Source organism: Penaeus vannamei, chromosome 37 (assembly GCF_042767895.1).
Source record: "Penaeus vannamei isolate JL-2024 chromosome 37, ASM4276789v1, whole genome shotgun sequence".
Taxonomy (NCBI): domain Eukaryota; kingdom Metazoa; phylum Arthropoda; class Malacostraca; order Decapoda; family Penaeidae; genus Penaeus; species Penaeus vannamei.
In genome coordinates, this window is record NC_091585.1 from 22,941,899 (window position 1) to 22,962,821 (window position 20,923).

At 41.9% G+C, this 20,923-nt stretch overlaps 1 protein-coding gene across 3 annotated transcripts in view; it reads left to right on the top strand.

Moving 5' to 3' along the window:
• Positions 1-20,923, top strand: part of LOC113806681 (Ankyrin-repeat, SH3-domain, and Proline-rich-region containing Protein) — a 603,894-nt gene that overhangs the window by 70,767 nt on the left and 512,204 nt on the right. For all 3 annotated transcript variants that reach the window (XM_070115043.1, XM_070115044.1, XM_070115045.1), the window contains exon 4: positions 18,904-18,962. In XM_070115043.1, the coding sequence (XP_069971144.1) occupies positions 18,904-18,962 (59 nt within the window). The remainder of the gene's footprint in view (positions 1-18,903; positions 18,963-20,923) is intronic.

Below are 20,923 nucleotides of genomic sequence, written 5' to 3' on the forward strand. Positions count from 1 at the left end.
CTTGTGCATGCTCTTATTAATATTGTAAATCTAGGCCTCTCTTGATAAATTTCGGTGCAAATATTGTTTGCGAATTTGCAGACAGTATTTGTTTATATACAATATCTGCTTTATTGTTGGCCTTTTCACGGACGTTGAAATATTTGCCAAACCTGATGAGGAGTTTTCTTTAATGAATGCAAGGATTTGTGTTGTCTTGGGACTGCATCTAGATTTACTTTGCTCTCCTTCCTTCGATACAGCCAACATGCACATAAATGTTTACACTTGCCTAATTAGATTTTATTCTAATAGATTAATTTCTGACGAGGGAGTATTCATCGGGGAAAAGCAATTTATTCGTCATTGGGAAATAACAATGCATTCATCATCAGTGGAGAATAGCAATCCGTCGGAAAATAGCAATTTATTGTTTATCACCGAAAGATTAAGATACATATTCATTATCGTCGGGAAATGGCGATTCATTCACTATCAACGGGAAATGACAATTTGTTCATCATCGGGAAATGATAGCTTGTTATAACCGATTTACACATGATCGGCGGCGAATAACAACTTATTCATCATCGTAGGGGAATAACGATTTTTTTTAGCCATTATTACCGGGAAATAATTGATTCACTTCCCCGGGAAATAATTGATTCATTTCCCCGGGAAATAATTGATTCACTTCCCGGGAAATATTTTTTTTTCACCTTCCCTTTTCACTTTTTTTCAATTTATTCCTCTTCCTCGTGGAACAGCAGCCTGTTCACCATTCGAACAGACGCGCTTGCTTTTTTTTTTCCTTTACCACCCGAGCTGCCCATGCTACCGGGTTGACTGGACTTGCCAAGCTGTCATAAAGATTGATGGAAGCGGCGGGAGAAAGATTGGATTCGGGCGAGATTGAGGTTGTGTGCGGCGTCGGGTTGAGTGCGGGATTGCAAGCGAGGGTTGAGAGGGAGATCGGGCTGAATCAATCACGGGAGGAGGGGGAGGGGAGAGGAGGAGGAGGAGAAGGAGGAGAAAGGGGGAGGAGGAGGAGGAGGAGGAGGAGGAGGGAGAGGAGGGAGGAAGAGGGAGATGAGCGAGGGGGAGGGGAGAGGGGGGGAGTGAAGGGAGGGGGGGAGGAGGGAGGAGGGAGGGGAGGAGGAGAAGGAGAAGGAGAAGGAGAAGGAGAAGGAGGAGGAGGGAGGATAGGGAGGGAGAGGAGGAGGATGGGGGGTGGAGGAGGAGGGGGAGGAGGAGGAGAAAGAGGATGATATCCCAGGTGGTTCTTCATTTGCGGTGTAGGGCTGGGTAGAGCGGGGAAGGGGAGGGTGGGGGGGGAAGGGGAGGGGCAGAGGGGATATCGGTTCTTGCGATCTCTGAGAATCGGAGTTTCTGGAGATTTGTTTGTGTTTTGGTGTTGATTGTTGGTTGATTTTGTATGATGATGTTGAATTGTTTATTTTGTTTCATCATACCTTATTTATATGTATCTATGTATGTATGTATGTATCTATCTGTAGATATGTATTATATATTCCTAATATAATATATATGTATACATATAAATACGTATAAATAAGTATGTGTATATATATATATATATATATATATATATATATATATATATATATATATATATATATATGTATGTATGTATGTATAATGTATATGTATATATATATATATATATATACATATATATATATATATATATATATATATATATATATATATATATACATATACATATACATATACATATATGAATATATTTATGCATATATATATATATACTTACATATATATATATATATATATATATATATATATATATATATATATATATATGAATGTATGTATGTACACACACACACACACACACAAACACACACACACACACACACACACACACACACACACACACACATACACACACACACACACACACACACACACACACACACACGCGCGCGCGCACATACGTTTATATACATATATACATAACTTTTTCCTTTTTTATATGCGTGTTTATAGCTTGTCATAAACTTGTTCTGCAACAGCCTTTGAGTGTGACAATTGATACTTAACCTTTGTCTCGAGTTGAATTACAGACAGTTAGATGTTCCGTTGCGTGTGATGTGCATGTCAACTGCATTCCTGCGAGTGTAATGCACGTATGCAAATGAGGTTTCCGCTCTTGTCGATCCTGTCTCTCGATGTTCAGTGCTGTTGCCACTTCCGCAGGGGAAATGAGGCTCTCTTCCTTGGTTATGCATACAGTTATATGTACACGCAAATACATGCAAACGGACGCGCACAGGCATTCGCGCACGCATGTATATACTCAGTATGCGTGTCGAAGTCTGTCCGTTTTCTCTGGCAGGTTCTTTGCGTGTCTGTCTGTCTGTTTGTGTTCCTGTGCATGTGTCTATGTCTTGTGTCTAATATTTTTTTATCCATATACATGTATTTACGTACGTATCCACATTGAATATCATTATAATCAGTATTTACATACGTATCCACATTGAATTTCATGGAGGGTCCTCGCCGTCCTCTTCCTATGAACAGTTATTTCCAGGGGTTTTTTTTCGGTCGTAGAAGAAAAAAGAAAAGAAAAAAAAGGAAAAAAAAAATTAAGAGACGAAGGCAAGATGGCCCCCGACAACCCGTCACTAGAGGTTGGAGGAGGGTCTTGTGGTCGCCGCCAAGACTTTGTCCCGAACGATTTACGCCTGTGATAAACGTGGAGGGATGGGGTGGGGGGTGGGGGGTGGGGGGGGGGGAGGAAGGAGGCGACTGGGTGGGCGAGGGGGGCATGGGGGTGGGGTGGGTGGCAGAGGAGACAGGGCGGGGAAGAGGGGCATGGGGGTGAGGGGGTGGTTGGCAGAGTGAAGGAGGAGACAGGGTGGGCAAGAGGGGCATGGGGATGGGGTGGGTGGCAGAGGAAGGAGGAGACAGGGCGCGGGAAGAGGGGCATGGGGGGTGGGGGGAGGGGATGGCAGAGGAAGGAGATAGGGGTGGGGAAGAGGGGCATGGGGGTGAGGGGGTGGGTGGCAGAGGAAGGAGATAGGGTGGGGAAGAGGGGCATTGGGGTGAAGTTGGTGAAAAGTTGTTGTTTTTTATCTCTGGTGGGTGGATGGTTTATAAAACTGGGGGGTTTGGTAGACACACAGGTGTATGTATGTATGGACATAGATGTGTGCATGTAGTCTCATATGCTCTCTCTCTCTCTCTTTCTCTCTCTCTCTCTCTCTCTCTCTCTCTCTCTCTCTCTCTCTCTCTCTCTCTCTCTCTCTCTCTCTCTCTCTCTCTCTCTCTTCCTCCCTCCCTATTCCTCTTTCCCTCTACTTCCCTCTCCCCTTCTTCCCTCCCTCCCTCTCCCTCTAATCTTCACTCTACCTCCCTCTCCCTCTCATCTTCTTCCCTCCTTCCCTCTCCCTCTCATCTTCTTACCTCCCTCCCTCTCCTCTTCTCTTTCCCTCCCTCCCTCCCCTCTCTTCTTCTCTCCCTCTCCCCTCTTTTCTCTTTCTTCCCATCCCCTCCTCCCCCCTCTCTTCTTTCCCTTTCCTTCCCTCCCTCGAGAGCATATATATTCCAGTCCAAACTCTCGCGTGGTCTCTTCTGATGTCTTTGGTCCCGTCTTCTTTAGTTTTGCATTTTGTCAGCATCTTACTCCCTCTCCCTTTCCTATCGCATGCAGCAGCCACTCCGTCATTCCGTTTTGCGAGCCTTCGTTTTTGCCGTTTTCTCCTTTCATGTCTCTTCTTTGCTAGTCCTCCGTTGCGTCTCCTTCTTGTCTTATCACCTCCCCCTGCTTTCCCTTTTTAATGTGTTCTGTTTTTTTTTCTCTGGCTTCTCCCTTCACTTCCTCACTTTTGGTTTCTCCTCTTCGTCTTTCGTTCTTCCTCCTTCTCTTCGTTTCTCTTTCTCTTTCGTCCTCCCCCCACTCTCTTTCTCTTCTCCTCCCTCTCTCTCTCTTCCTCCCCCTCTCTCTCTCTCTCTCTCTTTCTCTCTCTCTCTCTCTCTCTCTCTCTCTCTCTCTCTCTCTCTCTCGTCTCTCTCTCTCTCTCTCTCCTCGTCCTCTCTCTCTCTCTCTCTCTCTCTCTCTCTCTCTCTCTGTCCTCTCTCTCTCTCTCTCTCTGCTCTCGTTCTGCTCTCTCTGTCTCTCTTTCTCTCTGTCCCCTCTCTCTCTCTCTACATCTCTCGTCCTTCCCTCTCCCTCTCCACCATCTCCTCCTCCCTCATGCGTGTAGAACGTCTTCCTTTCCTTCCCTCCTCTCTCCTCCCTCCTCCTGCATAACAGCATCCGTCCGTCGGGAGATAAGATCTCGGCGGTCGCGATGGCATCTTGGTAATGGTCGGAGGCTCAAAGGACATGTCGCATATCCTCCATCTTGATGTATGATGGAGGGTTGCCTCCTCGCCAAACGCAGGAAGGAAGGAAGGAAGGATGGGGTGGGGTGGGAGGGAATGGGTGGGGTGGGGTGGGAAGGAGGGTAGGAGGGTGGGTGGGAGGTTGGGAGGGGAATGGGTGGGATGGCGGGAGGGAGGGTGGGATGGCGGGAGGGGATAAGTGGGAGGGAGGGAGGATGGGAGAGGATGGGGAGGGTGAGGAAGGGATGGGAATGGCGGGAGATGAGGGTGGGAGGGTATGGGGGGGGGTGAGAGAAGGGATGGGGTGGGAGGGGATGGGGAGGGTGAGGGAGGGATGGGGTGGGTGGGAGGTTGGGAGGGGATGGGGAGGGTGAGGGAAGGGATGGGCGGGCGGGAGTTTGGGAGGGGATGGGGAGAGTGAGGAAGGGATGGGGTGGGTGAGAGGCTGGGGAGGGGATGGGGAAGGTGGAGGAGGAAGGGATGGGTGGGTGGGGAGATGCTGGGGAGGGGATGGGATGGGTGGGAGGGAGGGAGGGAGAGGAGGAATGGCGGAGAGGGAGGTTGGGAGGGGGATGGGGAGGGTGAGGAAGGGATGGGATGGGTGGGAGGGATGGACGGGAAGGGCATGGCTGGAGGAAGGGGAGGGGAAGGGTGGGGGAAAGATGGGAGGATGGCAGGGAGGGGAAGGGCTGGAGGAAGGAAGGGAGGGTTATGATTGGAAGGAAAGGGAGAACTGTGAAAATAGAAAGGTAGAAACTGAATGTGTGGAAGAGGAAGAGCAATAGAAATTGTTGGGGAAGGTAGAAGAGGAAGAGACAGTGCAAGAGCGGAAGGAAGGTGAAAGAGGGAGATGGGGAGAATAAAAAATGAGGGAAAGAGGGACCATATGGAGGAAAATGAAGGAAGTAAGGAAGGAAGCGAACACCGGTATGTTGGTAGTTAAGGTTGATAGTTGGCAGTAGCGGTTGGATGGGAAGGGGGAAAGAGAAGACGGGTAGACAGGCAAACAAAGCGAGAATAAAGGGATAGACAGACAAGGAGACAGAGAGACAGACAGAAAGAAAGCGAGAGGATTCTGATGAGAAAATAACAAAGGGACAGGCAGACAGATAGACAGCAGACAGGTAGACTGACAGAAAAACAGACAGTTAGATAAGCAGACAGGCAGACTGACAGAAAGACAGACAGCAGATAGGTAAAATGACAGAAAGACAGACAGTTAGGTAGACAGACAGCAGACAGGCAGAATGACAGAAAGACAGACAGGCAGAATGACAGAAAGACAGCAAACAGGCAGAATGACATAACTATCACACGAAGAGCGAGAGCACTTGAAGGAGAAAAGAACAGACAGACAGACAGACAGACACCTACTACACGAAGAGCAAGAACAAGAGAGCGCCGAGGAGGGATTGCGAAAGTTGTCTCGAGACCAAATAGGTCCTTATCCTGCCTTTAATGACAGTTCTTTACTCTTATCGTCTATTCTTCCTTTTACTCTTCACTTTCGTATTCCCTCCTCTTGTCCTTTTACTTATCTGTTCCTCCTCTTTTTTTTATCTGGTTTTCCCATTACTGTTTTAGTTATTTGTTCCCTCGTTTACTCTTTTTAGTTATCTAATACCTGTTCTTACTCTTCGGTATCTGTCCACCTTCTTACTCTCTTGGTTATCTCTTCCCCTCTTACTCTCTTGTTATTTCTTTCTCCTCTTACTCTTTTAGTTATCTGTCCCCCCCCCCATTTACTCTAGTTATCTCTTCCTCATCTTTCTCGTTAATCTGTATATACACTCATTTGCATGCCGGTATGCAAAACTTAATGATGACGCGGACCAGCCTGAATTCCTAACTGGAGGTAGAGGCGGGAAGTGGGGACCTTGAGGATTAGGTGAGAGGCAGGAGGAGGAGGGAGAGAGTGGGTGAGTTGGAGGGAGGGAGTGAGGGAAGAAGTGAATTGGAGGGAGGGAGTGGAAGGAGTATGAGTTGAGGAGGAGTGACGCGGACTAGAAGTGAATTGGAGGTAGAGGGAGGAAGGAGAGAGGTGTGAGTTACGAGGAGAGAGGAGGGAGGGAGAGAGTGGATGAGTTGGAGGGAGGGAGTGAGGGAAGGAGTGAGTTGGAGTGAGGGAGAGAGTGGGTGTGTTGGAGGGAGGGAGTGAGGGAAGGAGTGGGTGAGTTGGAGGGAGAGATTGAGGGAAGGAGTGGGTGAGTTGAGGAGGGAGTGAGGGAGAGAGCCATGGTGGAGTTGGAGGGAGGGAGTGAGGGAGAGAATGGGTGAGTTGGAGTGGAGGGAGCAGGTGAGTTGGAGTGAGGGAGAGAGTGAGTTGGAGTGAGTGAGTGGATTAGTTGGAGGGAGAGAGTGGGTAAGGTGGAGGGAGAGAGAGAGAAGGATGTAGTAAATAGGAGGAAGATGGAGAGGTAGGAGCGGTAGTAGGGAGGGAGATAAGAGGGAGGGAGGAAGATAAGAAGGAAGGAGGGAGGCAGGGCAAGGCGAGGGAAGGTAGGTAGGTAGAGAAAAGGGTAGGTAGTCTTAAGCAGGTAGATAGGAAAGTAGAAGAGTATCCTACTTTCAGAAGCAGAAAGACAAACACACGAGCCGAATAGAACGACAAAGAAGAAAGAGAAATAAAGATAGATGGGAGAAAGAATAATATATAAATTGAGCCTCCCCCTCCAAAAAAGTCCTTAAAATAACACACATTCAGCCAAAACATAGATGGGAATTTTAAAAAGAAACGAGAAGAAATATAAATAGATAAAATAAAAATCATTTTAGGTCCTTAAAATAACAGATTTAGCCAAAACATGGATGGCAGATACAAGAACATATACACACCCGTCCCCCCCCCCCCCCCGCGAAAAGAATAAGAAATAAAAATAGATAAAATAAAAATCCTTCTAGGTCCTTAAAATAACAGATTTAGCCAAAACATGGATGGCAGGTAAAAGAACATATACAACCCCCTCTCCCCCTCCCCCACACATCCAGCCAAAACATAGATGGGAGATAAAAAAAACAGATAAAAAGCACCCTTCCTCTCCCTCTGAAAGAAATGAAAAGCAGTTGAAAATTGTGAAATAAAATAAAAATAAAATAAAAATCCTCATCACAGGAAATGTTATACGGGCGTGGACGGACTTTTCGAGGGAGAAAGGCGAGGTTTGATGGATGTCCGTCGGGTCCCGAGGGGGGAGGGGGGGGAGCGTAGAGGCCGATTATGATCACGTGATGTATGGCAGTCTGACGCCGGTGTCACGTTGCCGTTGTTCATTTGGGGTCGCGGAGTAAATTGAGGATGGGTGGTGGGTGGTGGGGGCAGTAGGGTTTGGGGGAGGTTGGGGTTGGGGTGGGGGTGGTTGGGGGTTAGGGTTGGGTTAGGGTCAGGGGAAATCGGTTGAAAGTGGCCGTGGATAGAATATGTGAAAGGAAATAAGATTGGAAGGAAAGAGAGAGAGAGTAAGAAAGACAGACAGAGAGAGAGACAGTCAGAGAGAGAGAGAGAGAAAAGGAGAAAGAGAGAGAGAGACTAGAGATTAAAGAAAGATAGAGGGAGAGACAGCAAGCTTAGAGAAGGAGAAAGAGAGAGATTGCGGAGGAGAAAGAGAAAGAGAGAGAAAGACGAAAACAATTATGTACTTTGTGAGCGGGAGACGGTAAAAGGGGGTTATTTCCCTACGCTGTCGCCACAACAATGGGGGGAATTTTTCTACCTTCTTTTGTGTTTTCGAGGGTAACTTGTGGGGAAAAAAAATGTTTATGGGGAATGGCGTAGGTAATTCTTTCCCCAGTAGCGTTGGTTGAATTTATTTATTTATTTTTATTGATTTATTTTTGAGTGAGGTATAGGTGGTATTATAGTGGTATTTGGCAAGGAATAATGGTAGGTTTCTGTTCATAGTAGTACTAGCCTAGGAGCAGTTGTAGTAATGTAATTAATGTAGTAATGGAAGTAGTGGTATTTGCAATAATAATAATAGGAAGTAATAGTAATAATAGGAGTAATAATAGTAATAATAGGAGTAATAGGAGTAGTAATAGTAATAGTCGGGTCATTAGTACCCCAGTAGTAGTAGTAAAATGATTAGTATTGTTATGATCGTAATCACAGTAAATTTGCTATATAAAGTCATACTAAAGGATTAGAAATTAAGGTATTCTTTTTAGTACCATGAGACATGCCACTCTCAATAGCAACACGTATCATGTCACTACTATGTAAATGATTACAGTGGTGCCGATATTATTGCTATTAATGGTGCAGCTGTAACCGAGACAGTAAACGCCATTGAGCTACAGGTTTTATGACGGGAAACAGTAAAACAAGTGGCAACACTGTCTTCCTGATTTTTATTTCACTTTGCTGATTCCTCTTTCGTTGTAGTGCGGTTTTTGCGTGATGGGGAATGGCTGAGGTTATTTTTGTTATTTGTCCTTTGGTGATTCTGTCTTCGTAATCTTTTAGAGAGCAGGATAACCTTGGTGGACATGATTGAGTAGTAGACAATATGATGAGAATAACATCAATAATAATGGTGATGATTATGATGATTATAGTAATAGTAATGATGATAATGATACGTATGATAACCATAGCAACAGCAACAATAATTATAATGATAACTATAACAATACTAATATTTGCAATGCAGTAATAATGATGATAATCATGATAACAGTGATAATGATGATTACAAAAGTAATGATAATTATAATGGTAGTTTAATAATAACAATAATAATATTAATGATAACAGCAATAAAGATAAGAATTATGATAATGCTGATAAAAAATAAAGATAGAAAATAAAACTAAACTGAAATAAAAGGCACAAGAACAAAGGGTTTAGAAAGGGTTTAGAAAAAATAGCCCCCCCCCCAAAAAAAAAAAAAAAAATGCGTGACACAGCAACACGCACAGCCTGCTCACTCCACACTCAAGTCAGCTCATTGTCACGGACACCAGCAGTAACCGTCGAGCTTCGGTTAATTGAAGTTTCTCGGTTAATTGAACTTGGGTTATTGAACTATGGCATAAACTTGATCGATACCGGGATGACTGGAAGGGGAGTTAAATTGTTTTTATTAGGCTTAAAACACTTTTTAATTATTTTGTTTATTTCATATATATATATATATATATATATATATATATATATATAATATATATATATATATATGTGTGTGTGTGTGTGTGTGTGTGTGTGTGTGTGTGTGTGTGTGTGTGTGTGTGTATGTATATATATATATATATATATATATATATAATATATATATATAATGTTTAAATATTTCTTAAAAATTTTGTTTATTAATTCTTTATCTTATTTTATTATTATTTCTTCATTATTATTATTTTTCTCTAATTTTGATGTTAGTATTATTTTGGTTATTTATTTTTTATTCTATTTTTGTCTTGTTCATGTAATATGTTGTGCATGTGCGTTTGATTACGAATGTTTGTTTTAGGGGGTTGGAAAAGGATTAGGGATTAGGGATTGGAAGTGGGGGGTGGGGTTGGAGGTTATTTGGGGAGTAGGGGATTGGGGGTTTGGATGTGGGATGTGGATGGCTGTGATTGCGGATTAGGGTTGATTAGGTGTTGGTTTGGGGTTTGTTGGTGGGGTGGGGAGGGGGGGGGGGTGAAGTGGTCATCGGTGCCTGCGCGGTGGGGTGGTCTGGGAAAGTTGTCGTTGGGTCTGGAAGTGTTTTGTGGTGTCGAGAAAGTGTTTGTGGATGCGCTTGAAGTGTTTGTTTGTTTGTTTGCCACGTTTTGTTTATTTTCGTTTGGAGTTTGGAGTTTCGCTTCTTTTTTTGTCTGTTTTTCCTTGTTCCCTCTTTTCCCCTCTCCCGTCTCCCTGTTTTCGTTTATCTTTTTTTGTTGTTTCCTTCTTCCCCTCTCTTTTTTTTTCTCCTACCCCTTTCTTTCAGTATCCACTTCTCTCTCTACCCTATACCTCCCCTTCCTTCTCTCTTTCACCCCCTTACCGTCCCTACTCCATTCCCATCTCCCTCTCATTCCTTCCCTTTGTACACTTCCCTCCTCCTCATTTTCCTTTCCCTTTCCCTCCCCTTCCTTCCTCTTTCCATTCCCTTCCTTCCTCTATCCCTTCCCTTCCTTCTCCTTCCCCTCCCCTCTCCTACCCATCCCCTCTCCCTCCCCTCTTCCTCCCTTCTCCCTCCCATCTCCCTCCCTTCTCCCTCTCTCAAGGTCAGCACTTACAGTAATGAAATGAAGTTCTCCGTTTTCTTTAGTGGGCGTGTCTATTTTTTCCCCTCTCTCGTTCTCGCTCTTATTTTCTTTTTTCTTTTTTTTTCTTTCTCTCCCATTCCCCCCACCCTTCCATTCATTCCAGCAGGGTCTTTTATTCCCACGCACCAATTGTTAGGGAGTATTAAGGAGTTATTCTGGGCCTATTATATGTTTGGGTTTCCTAGCCTCCCTCCCCCTCTTACCCCTCCCTCCCTCCCTCCCTCCTGATTCTTCTCATAGTTGGGGATCACGTGATCTTGAAGGTGGCTGCGTGTCCCTTTTTTCTCTGTGTTTCTTTGTCTTTCTCTTTTGTTCTCTTTCTCTTTTTTTTTTCTTTAATTTTCGTGTTCGTCTTTCACTATTTTTCTTTCTTTCTCTATCTCTCTATCTTTATCATTTACTTTCTCTCCCCCCTCACTTTATCCTCCTCTCTCTCTTCACTCACTCATTCTCTCTCCTTTCTTTTCTTTCTTTCTTTCTTTCTTTCTTTCTTTCTTTCTTTCTTTCTTTCTTTCTTTCTCTCTTTCTCTCTCTCTCTCTCTCTCTCTCTCTCTCTCTCTCTCTCTCTCTCTCTCTCTCTCTCTCTCTCTCTCTCTCTCTCTCTCTCTCTCTCTCTCTCTCTCTCTCTTTCCCTCCCTCTCTGCCTCCCTCTCCCTCTCCCCCTCCTCCCCTCCCACTCCCTCCTCCCTTCCGTCTCCCTCCTCCCCTCCCACTCCCTTTTTCTGTCTCTCTCGTTTTGTGTATATTTATACCTTAATTTATAGTTAAAAAAAAAAAATTATCACCATCATAATCAACTTGTCTTTGGGGAGTTTTTTTTTCCTCCTAAAATTAATACCGTATAATTCCAGGATGACACGCGATTTATCACGTGATCTGTGCCAGCTGATTTGCGCTGCACTCAAAATTGCAATCATTAATTCGCCGAAATATTCGTTAACTGAATTACAGAGATATGCTAATTCATAACCGACGTTTGCATCAAGTGTGCAGTGTTGCCTGATCGGTTTTGTTGGCTCTTTCATGCCTCCCTTCCTCCCTCCCTCCCTTCGTCTCCCTCCACTTCTCTTTTCCCTTTTCTTTTCCTCTCTTTCAACCTCCCTTCGCGCTACCTCTTTCCTTCTTCCCACTACTCCTTTCCTCCTCCCTCCCTTCGTCTCCCTCCACTTCCCTTTTCCCTTTTCTTTTCCTCTCTCTCAACTTCCCTTCACGCTACCTCTTTCCTTCTTCCCACTTCTCCCTTCTTCCTTACCTCTTTCCTCTACCTCTCTTGGGCGCCCCTTCCCCCCTCTTTCATTCCTCCCTTGCCCTATTACTCCCTTCCCCTTTCTTCCTTTGCCCCTTCCTTCTCCCTCCCTTCGTCTCCCTACACTGTCCTACTACTCTTTTACTTACTTGCTTCCTTTTCTTTCTGTCCCTTTGTCCTCTCTTCTTCTTTTTCCTTGCTCACTATTCCTTCGTCCTCTTCCTCTCTCTCCTTCTTCCTCTCTCTTCCTCCTTTGCCTCTTCCTTCTCCCTCCCTTCGTCTCCCTACACTGTGCAGGCTGGTTTTAGATAAGGGAGTGGGATGTTGAATAGGGATTTAGAGGGGGATGAAACGTGTGGGAGTTGGGGGGGGGGGGGGGGTGAAGGAGTGAGTGGGGATGAGAGGGATAGCGAGAGGGGATGAGGGTAAAGATGAATATGGTGGAGAATGTGGTGGTGTTGGTGATGATGATGAATGCCAATGTCGATGAGGGTGATAATGATAATGATGATGATTGGGAAGAACAACAGAAACTGCTGAGGAAGACCAAGAAATGGAAAATTAATTCAAACTTGACTTAAAAAGCAGACATAAAGACGTTACGCGAAAATGAAGAAGAAAAAAATATATTCCTGAAATAGCGCAGAGCGGTTGCAGCCGCAAGAAATTATTTAGCATTTAGAAACAAGGCGAGTGAGTGAATGCAATCCTCCCCTCCCTCCTCCGTCCCCCTCCCCCCTCCTTCCGTCCTCCTTCCTTTCTTGCATCCACCTCCCTTCTCCTTCCCTCCTCCCTCCCTTCGTCTTCCTCCACTTCCCTTTTCCTTCTTCTTTTCCTCTCTCTCAACCCCCCTTCATGCTACCTTTTTCCTTCCTTCCTCATTGCCCCTTCCCACTTCTCCCTTCTTCCTTCCCTCTTTCCTCTACCTCCTTCTTGGGCGCTCCTCCCCCCTTTTCCAGTCCTCCCTTGCCCTATTACTCTCTTCCCCCACTTTCCCACTTCAGTCCTCCCTTGCTCCGTCCGTCCTTTCCTACCTCCCTTTCTCCTCCCTTTTTTCCTCCGTTCTTCCCTGCTTCCTTTCTTTCCTCCCTGCTTCCTTTCTTTTCCCTCCCTTCTTTCCTCCTTCTCTGCTTCCCTTCTTTCCATCCTACCTCCCTGCTTCCCTTTCTTACCTCACCCCTTCCTCCCTGCTTCCCTTCTTCCTTCTTTCCTCCCCTCCCTGCTTCCTCTTCTCTTTCCATCCTACCTCCCTGCTTCCCTGCTCCCTTCTTTCCTCACATCCTCCCTGCTTCCCCATCTTTCCTCCCTTCCTCCCTTCCTCCTGCTTCCTTCTTCTTCCTCCCTTCCCTCCCTTCGCTTCCCATCTTTCCTCCCCCTCCTCCTAAGCCCTTCTTTTCCTGCTTCCCTTCTTTCCCTTCCTCCCTGCTGCTTCCCTTCTTTCCTCCTTTCCCTTCTTTCCTCCCTTCCTCCCTGCTTCCCTTCTTTCCTCCCTTCCTCCCTGCTTCCCATCTTTCCTCCCTGCTTCCCTTCTTTCCTCCCTGCTTCCCTTCTTTCCTCCCTGCTTCCCTTCTTTCCTCCCTTCCTCCCTGCTTCCCTTCTTTCCTCCCTTCGTCCCTGCTTCCCTTCTTTCCTCCCCAGCTTCCTCTTTTTCCCCTTCCTCCCTGCTTCCCTGCCATCACTGCTTCCCGCTTCTTTCCTCCTTCCTGCTTCCTTCTTTCCTCCCTTCCTCCCTGCTTCCCTTCTTTCCTCCTCTCCCTGGCCCCTTCTTCCTCCCAAGCCTTCTTTCTCTCCTTCCTCCCTGCTTCCCTGCTAGTCATTGCGGTTGGCTAAACCCACATTCATGACGATTGTGTGACCTCCTGTTTTTAATTAGTACCCCCTGTTGGCACAAGGGGCGGAGGCTTGTTTATTCTTTGCTTTGTCCTCTTCAGTTTCTTGTTTTCTTTCTTTTTCTTCTTTTTCTCGTTTATCTCCTCTCTCACTCTCTGTCTGTCTGTCTCTCTCTCTCTCTCTCTCTCTCTCTCTCTCTCTCTCTCTCTCTCTCTCTCTCTCTCTCTCTCTCTCTCTCTCTCTCTCTCTCTCTCTCTTAATGGGCTTTTGTTTGTATCTCTCTCATTCGTTTTCTTTAGTTTTCTTTCTTTCACTTTCTCTGCCTGCCTTTATTTTCTATCCCATGATCTTATCTTCTTTCTTTTACTCTTTTACTTACTTCCTTTTCTTTCTGTTTCTTTGTCCTCTCTTCTTCCTTTTCCTCGCTCACTATTCCTTTGTCCTCTTCCTCTCTCTCTCCATCTCCCTCTCCCTCTCTTTCAGGTTGATTTTAAGGTTCACTAATGTTTAATTGATAAATTGGCAACCCTTTCTGTTTCATTTTTCTTTTTTTTTAAGTCGGAGAAAATTTTGTCTGGAATATTTTTTAAAACTTTTTGTTGCTTCTTTTCTCTCTTCCTTTCGCTCCCTCATGATTTTGTTTCCGTCTTCTCTTTCGATTATAGCCCATCGTTCGCATTCTGTAACTCTCTTCCTTAGTCCCTTCATCATTTCACTCTTTATCACTGTTTATTTTACTTTGTTATTCCGTCGTCCGTTCGTTTCTCCTCCTTCCTCTTCTTTTCTTTCTCCTCCTCCATCTTCTTATCTATCTCTTCTTCCTTTCTTCCCTCCCTCCCTCCTCCGTCATCCTCCCTCCTCCGTTTTCCTACCTCCCTCTTTCCTTCTCTCCCTCCCTGCCCCCCCTTTGCTCCCTCCCCTCTCTCCCTGTTCCCTCTTCGGTCCCTCCCCTACCTCCCTGTCCCCCCTTCCTTCCCTCCCCTCCCTCCCCTCCATTCCCCCTTGTTCCTCCATCGAGCTTCTTCCTACGGCATCTCCCTACGCTAGTGTTTACATAACATAACCAAGGTGTCGACCCGCTGGGTGAAGGTAAACAACCCTCTTAGAATTTCTTTGGTTTGGCGCTGGAGATTTTTGTCGAGAAACGTTCACAAGAGCGATTCATGACACAATACGGAAACGTTTTTACGGTAGCTTCCGCTGCGATGAAAGAAAGGAGGGAGGGAGGAGAGACAGCGACAGAGAGAGACGGCGACAGAGAGAGATAGCGACAGAGAGAGATAGCGACAGAGAGAGACGGCGACAGAGAGACAACGACAGAGAGAGACAGCGACAGAGAGAGAGAGAGAGAGAATTACAAAAATGGGTAAAAGGGGGAAAAACGAAATTATAATTCCATCGTCAATACTGTTGAATATTACAATAGTTATTACTGTTTTTATTACCAATATGTATGATTCAATCTCGATACTGCATTACAATTAAACCGATAAAAAATGCAAGTATTAGAGAGGGGAGGGTGAATGGAAGTTAGGGGGAGGGAGGGCAGGAAGGAGGGAGGGAGAGGGAGGGCAGGAAGGAAGGAGGGAGAGGGAGGACAGGAAGGAAGGAGGAAGAGGGACAAAGAGAGAAAGAGAAAAAAAAAAAGTATTTGAAAGCATGCGGCAACATTTATATTTTGCGTGATCGCTGGCAATAATACTAACTGTGCATTTTAAACTATGTCGAAACTGGAATGACATTATTCTGCCGCTTTAACTTTACTCGAATGGAGACAGGTAAACACAAACACAGACAGACAGACAGACACAGACGGACAGGTAGACAGACAGACAGAGAGGCAAACAGACAGAAAGACACAGAGAGATCCAGATAGGTAGACTCAGCCAAACACACTCCCACACGCAAACAAACATGCACAAACACACGCACACAAACATGCACAAACACACACGCACACAAACATGCACAAACACACTCCCACACGAAAACAAACGTGAACTAAGACACGCACACAAACATGCACAAACACACTCCCACATGCAAATAAACGTGCACAAACACGCATACAAACATGCGCAAACACACACGCACACAAACATGCACAAACACACACGCACACAAACATGCACAAACACACTCACACACGCAAACAAACGTGAACTAAGACATGCACACAAACATGCACAAACACACTCACACAAACATGCACAAACATCCCCCCCACGCAAACAAACGTGCACAAACGCATCCCCACACGCAAACAAACGTGCACAAACACACGCACACAAACATACACAAATACACTCCCACACGCAAACAAACACACGCACACAAACATGCACAAACACACACACATACACATACACACAAAAACATGCACAAACACACACACACACAAACATGCACAAACACACACACACGCACAAACACATAAACACACGCTCGCCCACAGCCTACAGAACAAAAAGCAACGCTTAATTGTTAGCCTGGGTAACGACTAGAAAGACTGCCTACTATTTTTCTTTTTCTTAAAGAATTCGTGAAGAAACGGTAAGAAATGCCTGAGTTAAGTTAATGGGAAGGATAATTATAAACCGTTGGTAATTACTTGTACTTTTTTTTTTTAGGGGGGCGAGGGTTACGCTGTTGGGAAGAGGTCAAAGGTCACGGGAGAGGTAATGCAGAGGGACGCTTTTTTTTTTTTTTTTTTTTTTTTTTTTTTTGTATTTTCCAAAATTTCTGATTAACTTTCATGATAAAATTTGGGGGATTTTATTTTGATATTATTTCGTTATTTCTGACTTCATTTCATTAATGTATATATATTTTTTAGAGGTTTATTTTTCTTTTTTTTCGTGTTCGATTTGTTATTTACTTTATTTATGTATTTATGGAGGAGAAAGTTTTATGCCATTTTTCCTGTCTCCATATTTCTATATTTATTAAAGAAAGTTTGCCTCTGAGTGAAGTAATGAGAATATCTGAAAATTATCTTATTTTCTTTCTTCCCTTCTTTTCAATCGCACGCGTGAAAATAATGATGATATTGATGATAGTGATAATAATGATAATGGTAATGATACCGATAATGATAAACTTAATAATGATAATGATAATAATGATAAACTTAATAATGATAATGATAATAATGATAAACTTAATAATGATAATGATAATAATGATAAACTTAATAATGATAATGATAAACTTAATGATAATGATAATGATAATAATGATAGTAATAATAGTAATAATAATAATGATAATAATAACTGTGTTGTTTTTAAACAGAGATTCTTGTTACTGAGACTTTGTATTCTGATATATCTTCCTTTAATTGGGAGAGGTTCAAGGCACGAGCTCACTGTCGTAGACTAAATCAATGGATGTTAATGTTCCTGGCATTCTGCGTCCATTTTTGTATTTATTTTCTCTTCATTCTATTTTTTTCTTCTCATATTCTATCGGTGTTTGGTTTTGGTTGCCTTTGTGTTTCTGTATTTATCAGGTTGTTTCTATTGGTCATACTGTCCTTTTCTCTCTCTCTCTCTCTCTCTCTCTCTCTCTCTCTCTCTCTCTCTCTCTCTCTCTCTCTCTCTCTCTCTCTCTCTCTCCTCTTCCCTCCCTCCCCATCTCTCTCTCTCTTTCACACATTCTCACTCCCTCTGTACCCCCCCCTGTCTCCCTTTATCTCTCTTTATTCTTCCACCCTTCTCTCACCCCATCTCTTTCCTCCCTACTTCCCTTCCCTGCTAATGTTATTAAGCAGACTGCTCGTAGTTGTGGTGGCGTTGGTGACGTAACCACGTCGCTATTTCTGTTGTGGTTCTTTTATTGTGTATTTTTGCATTTTGCATTCTCTTCGTTCTACATTTACTTTCAATTTGTTTTGTCCAAATCGTTGGTCGTTTATTCATTCGTTTAGTCATCATCAATTTATTAGGAGTGATCGAGTATTCAGTGTCTCATTTATTTATTTTTTTATTTCTTGTTTGTTTGTTTGTTCATGAATAATTAAGTAATCGCTGGCCCTTCCTGAAAGCTTTATGCTGAGAGGAAAGTCAGGTTCAGAGACCAACGATGACTCGACATTTTCTGAGAGGCTGACTAGAGGGTCGGAAGGAAGATGTGAAATAAAAGAAAGGAATGAAAGCGAAGAATAGAGAAAGAGAAGAGAAAAGAGAATGGAGGGGGGAAGGTTTTCATTTTTTTTTTCTTTTTTTTTCTCTCGGCATTCTTCTCTCGCTTCCCCTTTCTTCTTAATATCCCCTAATTCCTCTTCCCCCTCGGCATTAGTGTATTCAATTTATGCCTGATATAATTAAGCACATTATCGTCATCATTATTATTATTATTTGAAAACGCAATTAGCAGAGAGGCCGCGTTCATTTTATTTTATTCGATTACGATCATGAATAATTACCCAACCGCGTGAATAAAATCGAATTAGCCTATTTTTCTTTCGTGATTGAAATTCCAAGTTGTACATCAATAATCCGGTATATATATATATTATACATTCATGATTGAAATTCGTGATGATGTATCAGTAATTCGGAATGTATTTAGTGTACATTCGTGATTAAAATTCGTGATGATGTATCAATAATTCGGAATTTATATAACATACATTCATGATTGAGATTCATATTTATATATTAATCATTTTTTATACATTAATAATTGGGAATTTATATGATACGTTCATGACTGAAATTCCTATTTGTACATTGATAATTTTGAATTCATATTTGGATTCATCATCATTATAGATAATTCAGAATTTGCATGATCAACGTTAATGATTAAAATTCGTAATAATACATTATGCCCAATCACTCGAAATTTATATGATATACATTCATGGTTAAAATTCATAACTGTATTTCAATAATTCATAATTTCACGTGTTTTATGTAATATACATTTATGATTTAAAAACATATACATTAACAAGTCACAATTTCACGGAATTTGTATGATATACATTTATATTTAAGATTCATAATCCTAAATGAATAATACACAATTTCATGTGTTTATATCAATAATTCATAATCTCACGTGTTTTATATAATAGACATTTATTATTAAAAAAACATGTACATTAACAAGTCCCAGTTTCACGGGATTAGTATTATATACATTTATATTTAAGATTCATAATCCTAATTGAATAATTCACAATTTCATGTTTTATTTTTGTTTTGTTTTTTCCTTAGGCGGTGGAGCCCTGGCCGGCGATGGTGGGATGAGGGATACGCACGGACCCCTAACACTGGTGAGTAATGAGGTGTCTCTCTCATTCACTTATTCATTCATTCATCTGTTTTGTACCTCACTCATTTATTAATTAATTCATTCATCTGTTTTATATCTCTCATTTATTCATTCATTCATCTGTTTTGTACCTCACTCATTTATTTATTCATTCATTCATCTGTTTTATATCTCTCATTTATTCATTCATTCATCTGTTTTATCTCATTTATTCATTCATTCATCTGTTTTATCTCATTTATTCATTTATTAATCTGTTTTATATCTCATTTATTAATTAATTCATCTGTTTTCTATCTCTCACTCATTTATTAATTAATTAATTCATCTGTTTTATATTTCTCATTTATTCATTCATTCATCTGGTTTATATCTCACTCATTTATTTATTAATTCATCTGTTTTATATCTCTCACTCATTTATTTATTCATTCATTCATCTGTTTTATATCTCATTTATTCATTCATTCATCTGTTTTATATCTCTCACTCATTTATTAATTAATTCATTCATCTGTTTTAAATCTCATTTATTCATTCATTCATCTGTTTTATCTCATTTATTCATTCATGCATCTAGTCTCTCTCTCTCACTCGTGCTCAAAAAGCCTCAAAAGTCTCTGAGTCGTACTTATCTAATTTGATTATTCATCTATTTCTGTATCTGTCACTCACTCTCACTCATTTATTCATTCTTTCATCTGTTTTATATCTCTTACTCATTTATTTATTCATTCATCTGTTTTATATTTTTCACTCATTTATTCATCTGTTTTCTATCTCTCATTTATTCATCTATTTTATATCTCTCACTCATTTATTCATCTATTTTATATCTCATTTATTCATCTGTTTTATATCTCTCACTCATTTATTCATCTGTTTTATATCTCTCATTTATTCGCCGGTTTATATCTCTCTCTCATTTATTCATTCATTCATTCATCTGTTTTATATCTCATTTATTCATTCATTCATCTGTTTTATATCTCATTTACTCATTCATTCATCTGTTTTATCTCTCTCACTCGTGCTCGAAAAGTCTCTGAGTCGTACTTGTCTGATTCATTCATTCATCTTTTTCTGCATCTCTCACTCATTTTTTGATTGGTTTGTTTATTCATTTAGGGCCTGTTTCTTCATTTATTCATTTTCATCTCCCGCTCACAATTCATTTAGTCATGAATTCATTCGTTTATATTTCCCGTTCGTACTCAATTATTTACCCATTCTTTTATTTTTATTTTTTGATATCTCACTCGCGCCCCGTTTGTTCATTCATTAATTCATTCTCTTTCTCTCGTTCGTACTTGTTTTTTTCATTTAATTATTCATTTGTTTTTATAAATCTCATTCTTATTCGGTTTGCCATTTATTCATTCGTTATTTTATTCACTGGTTCATTCCTTTATTTTATTCATTTGTGTTTTGTTTTTTTCTTGTTTTCTGTTCTTTCTCCCGTACTCATTTATTCTGTTTTGTTATTGATTATTTTCGTTTTGTTGTTCTTCCTGTCGTCACAAACACTGGTGAGTGACAGTTCTTCCTCCCATGTCATTTATTTATATTATCAATCTGCGTTTTGTTCTTGCTGTTAACATTCTCCCTCTGTCGCTCTTGATTTATTCATTTATTCATTTTATATATTCGTCTGTCTAGTATTTTGTGTCTGTTTGTGTTTATTGTTGTGGGTGTTGTCGGTGAGTAAAGAGAGTGTTACTCTTATTTATTTTAAGGTAGTTTTGTTTGTGTTTTTTTTTTCTTTTTTTTTCTTTTTTTCTTTCTTTCTTTCTCTTTTTTTCTTTCTTTCTTTCTTTTTTCTTTCTTTTTTTCTTTCTTTCTTTCTTAATTGTTGATGCCACTATGACTGGTGACTAAAAACTGTCTCACTCACTCACTAATTTATGTTAAATCGTACTAAATTTATTGAAATTGTATTATTATTCTAAATATATTCACCCT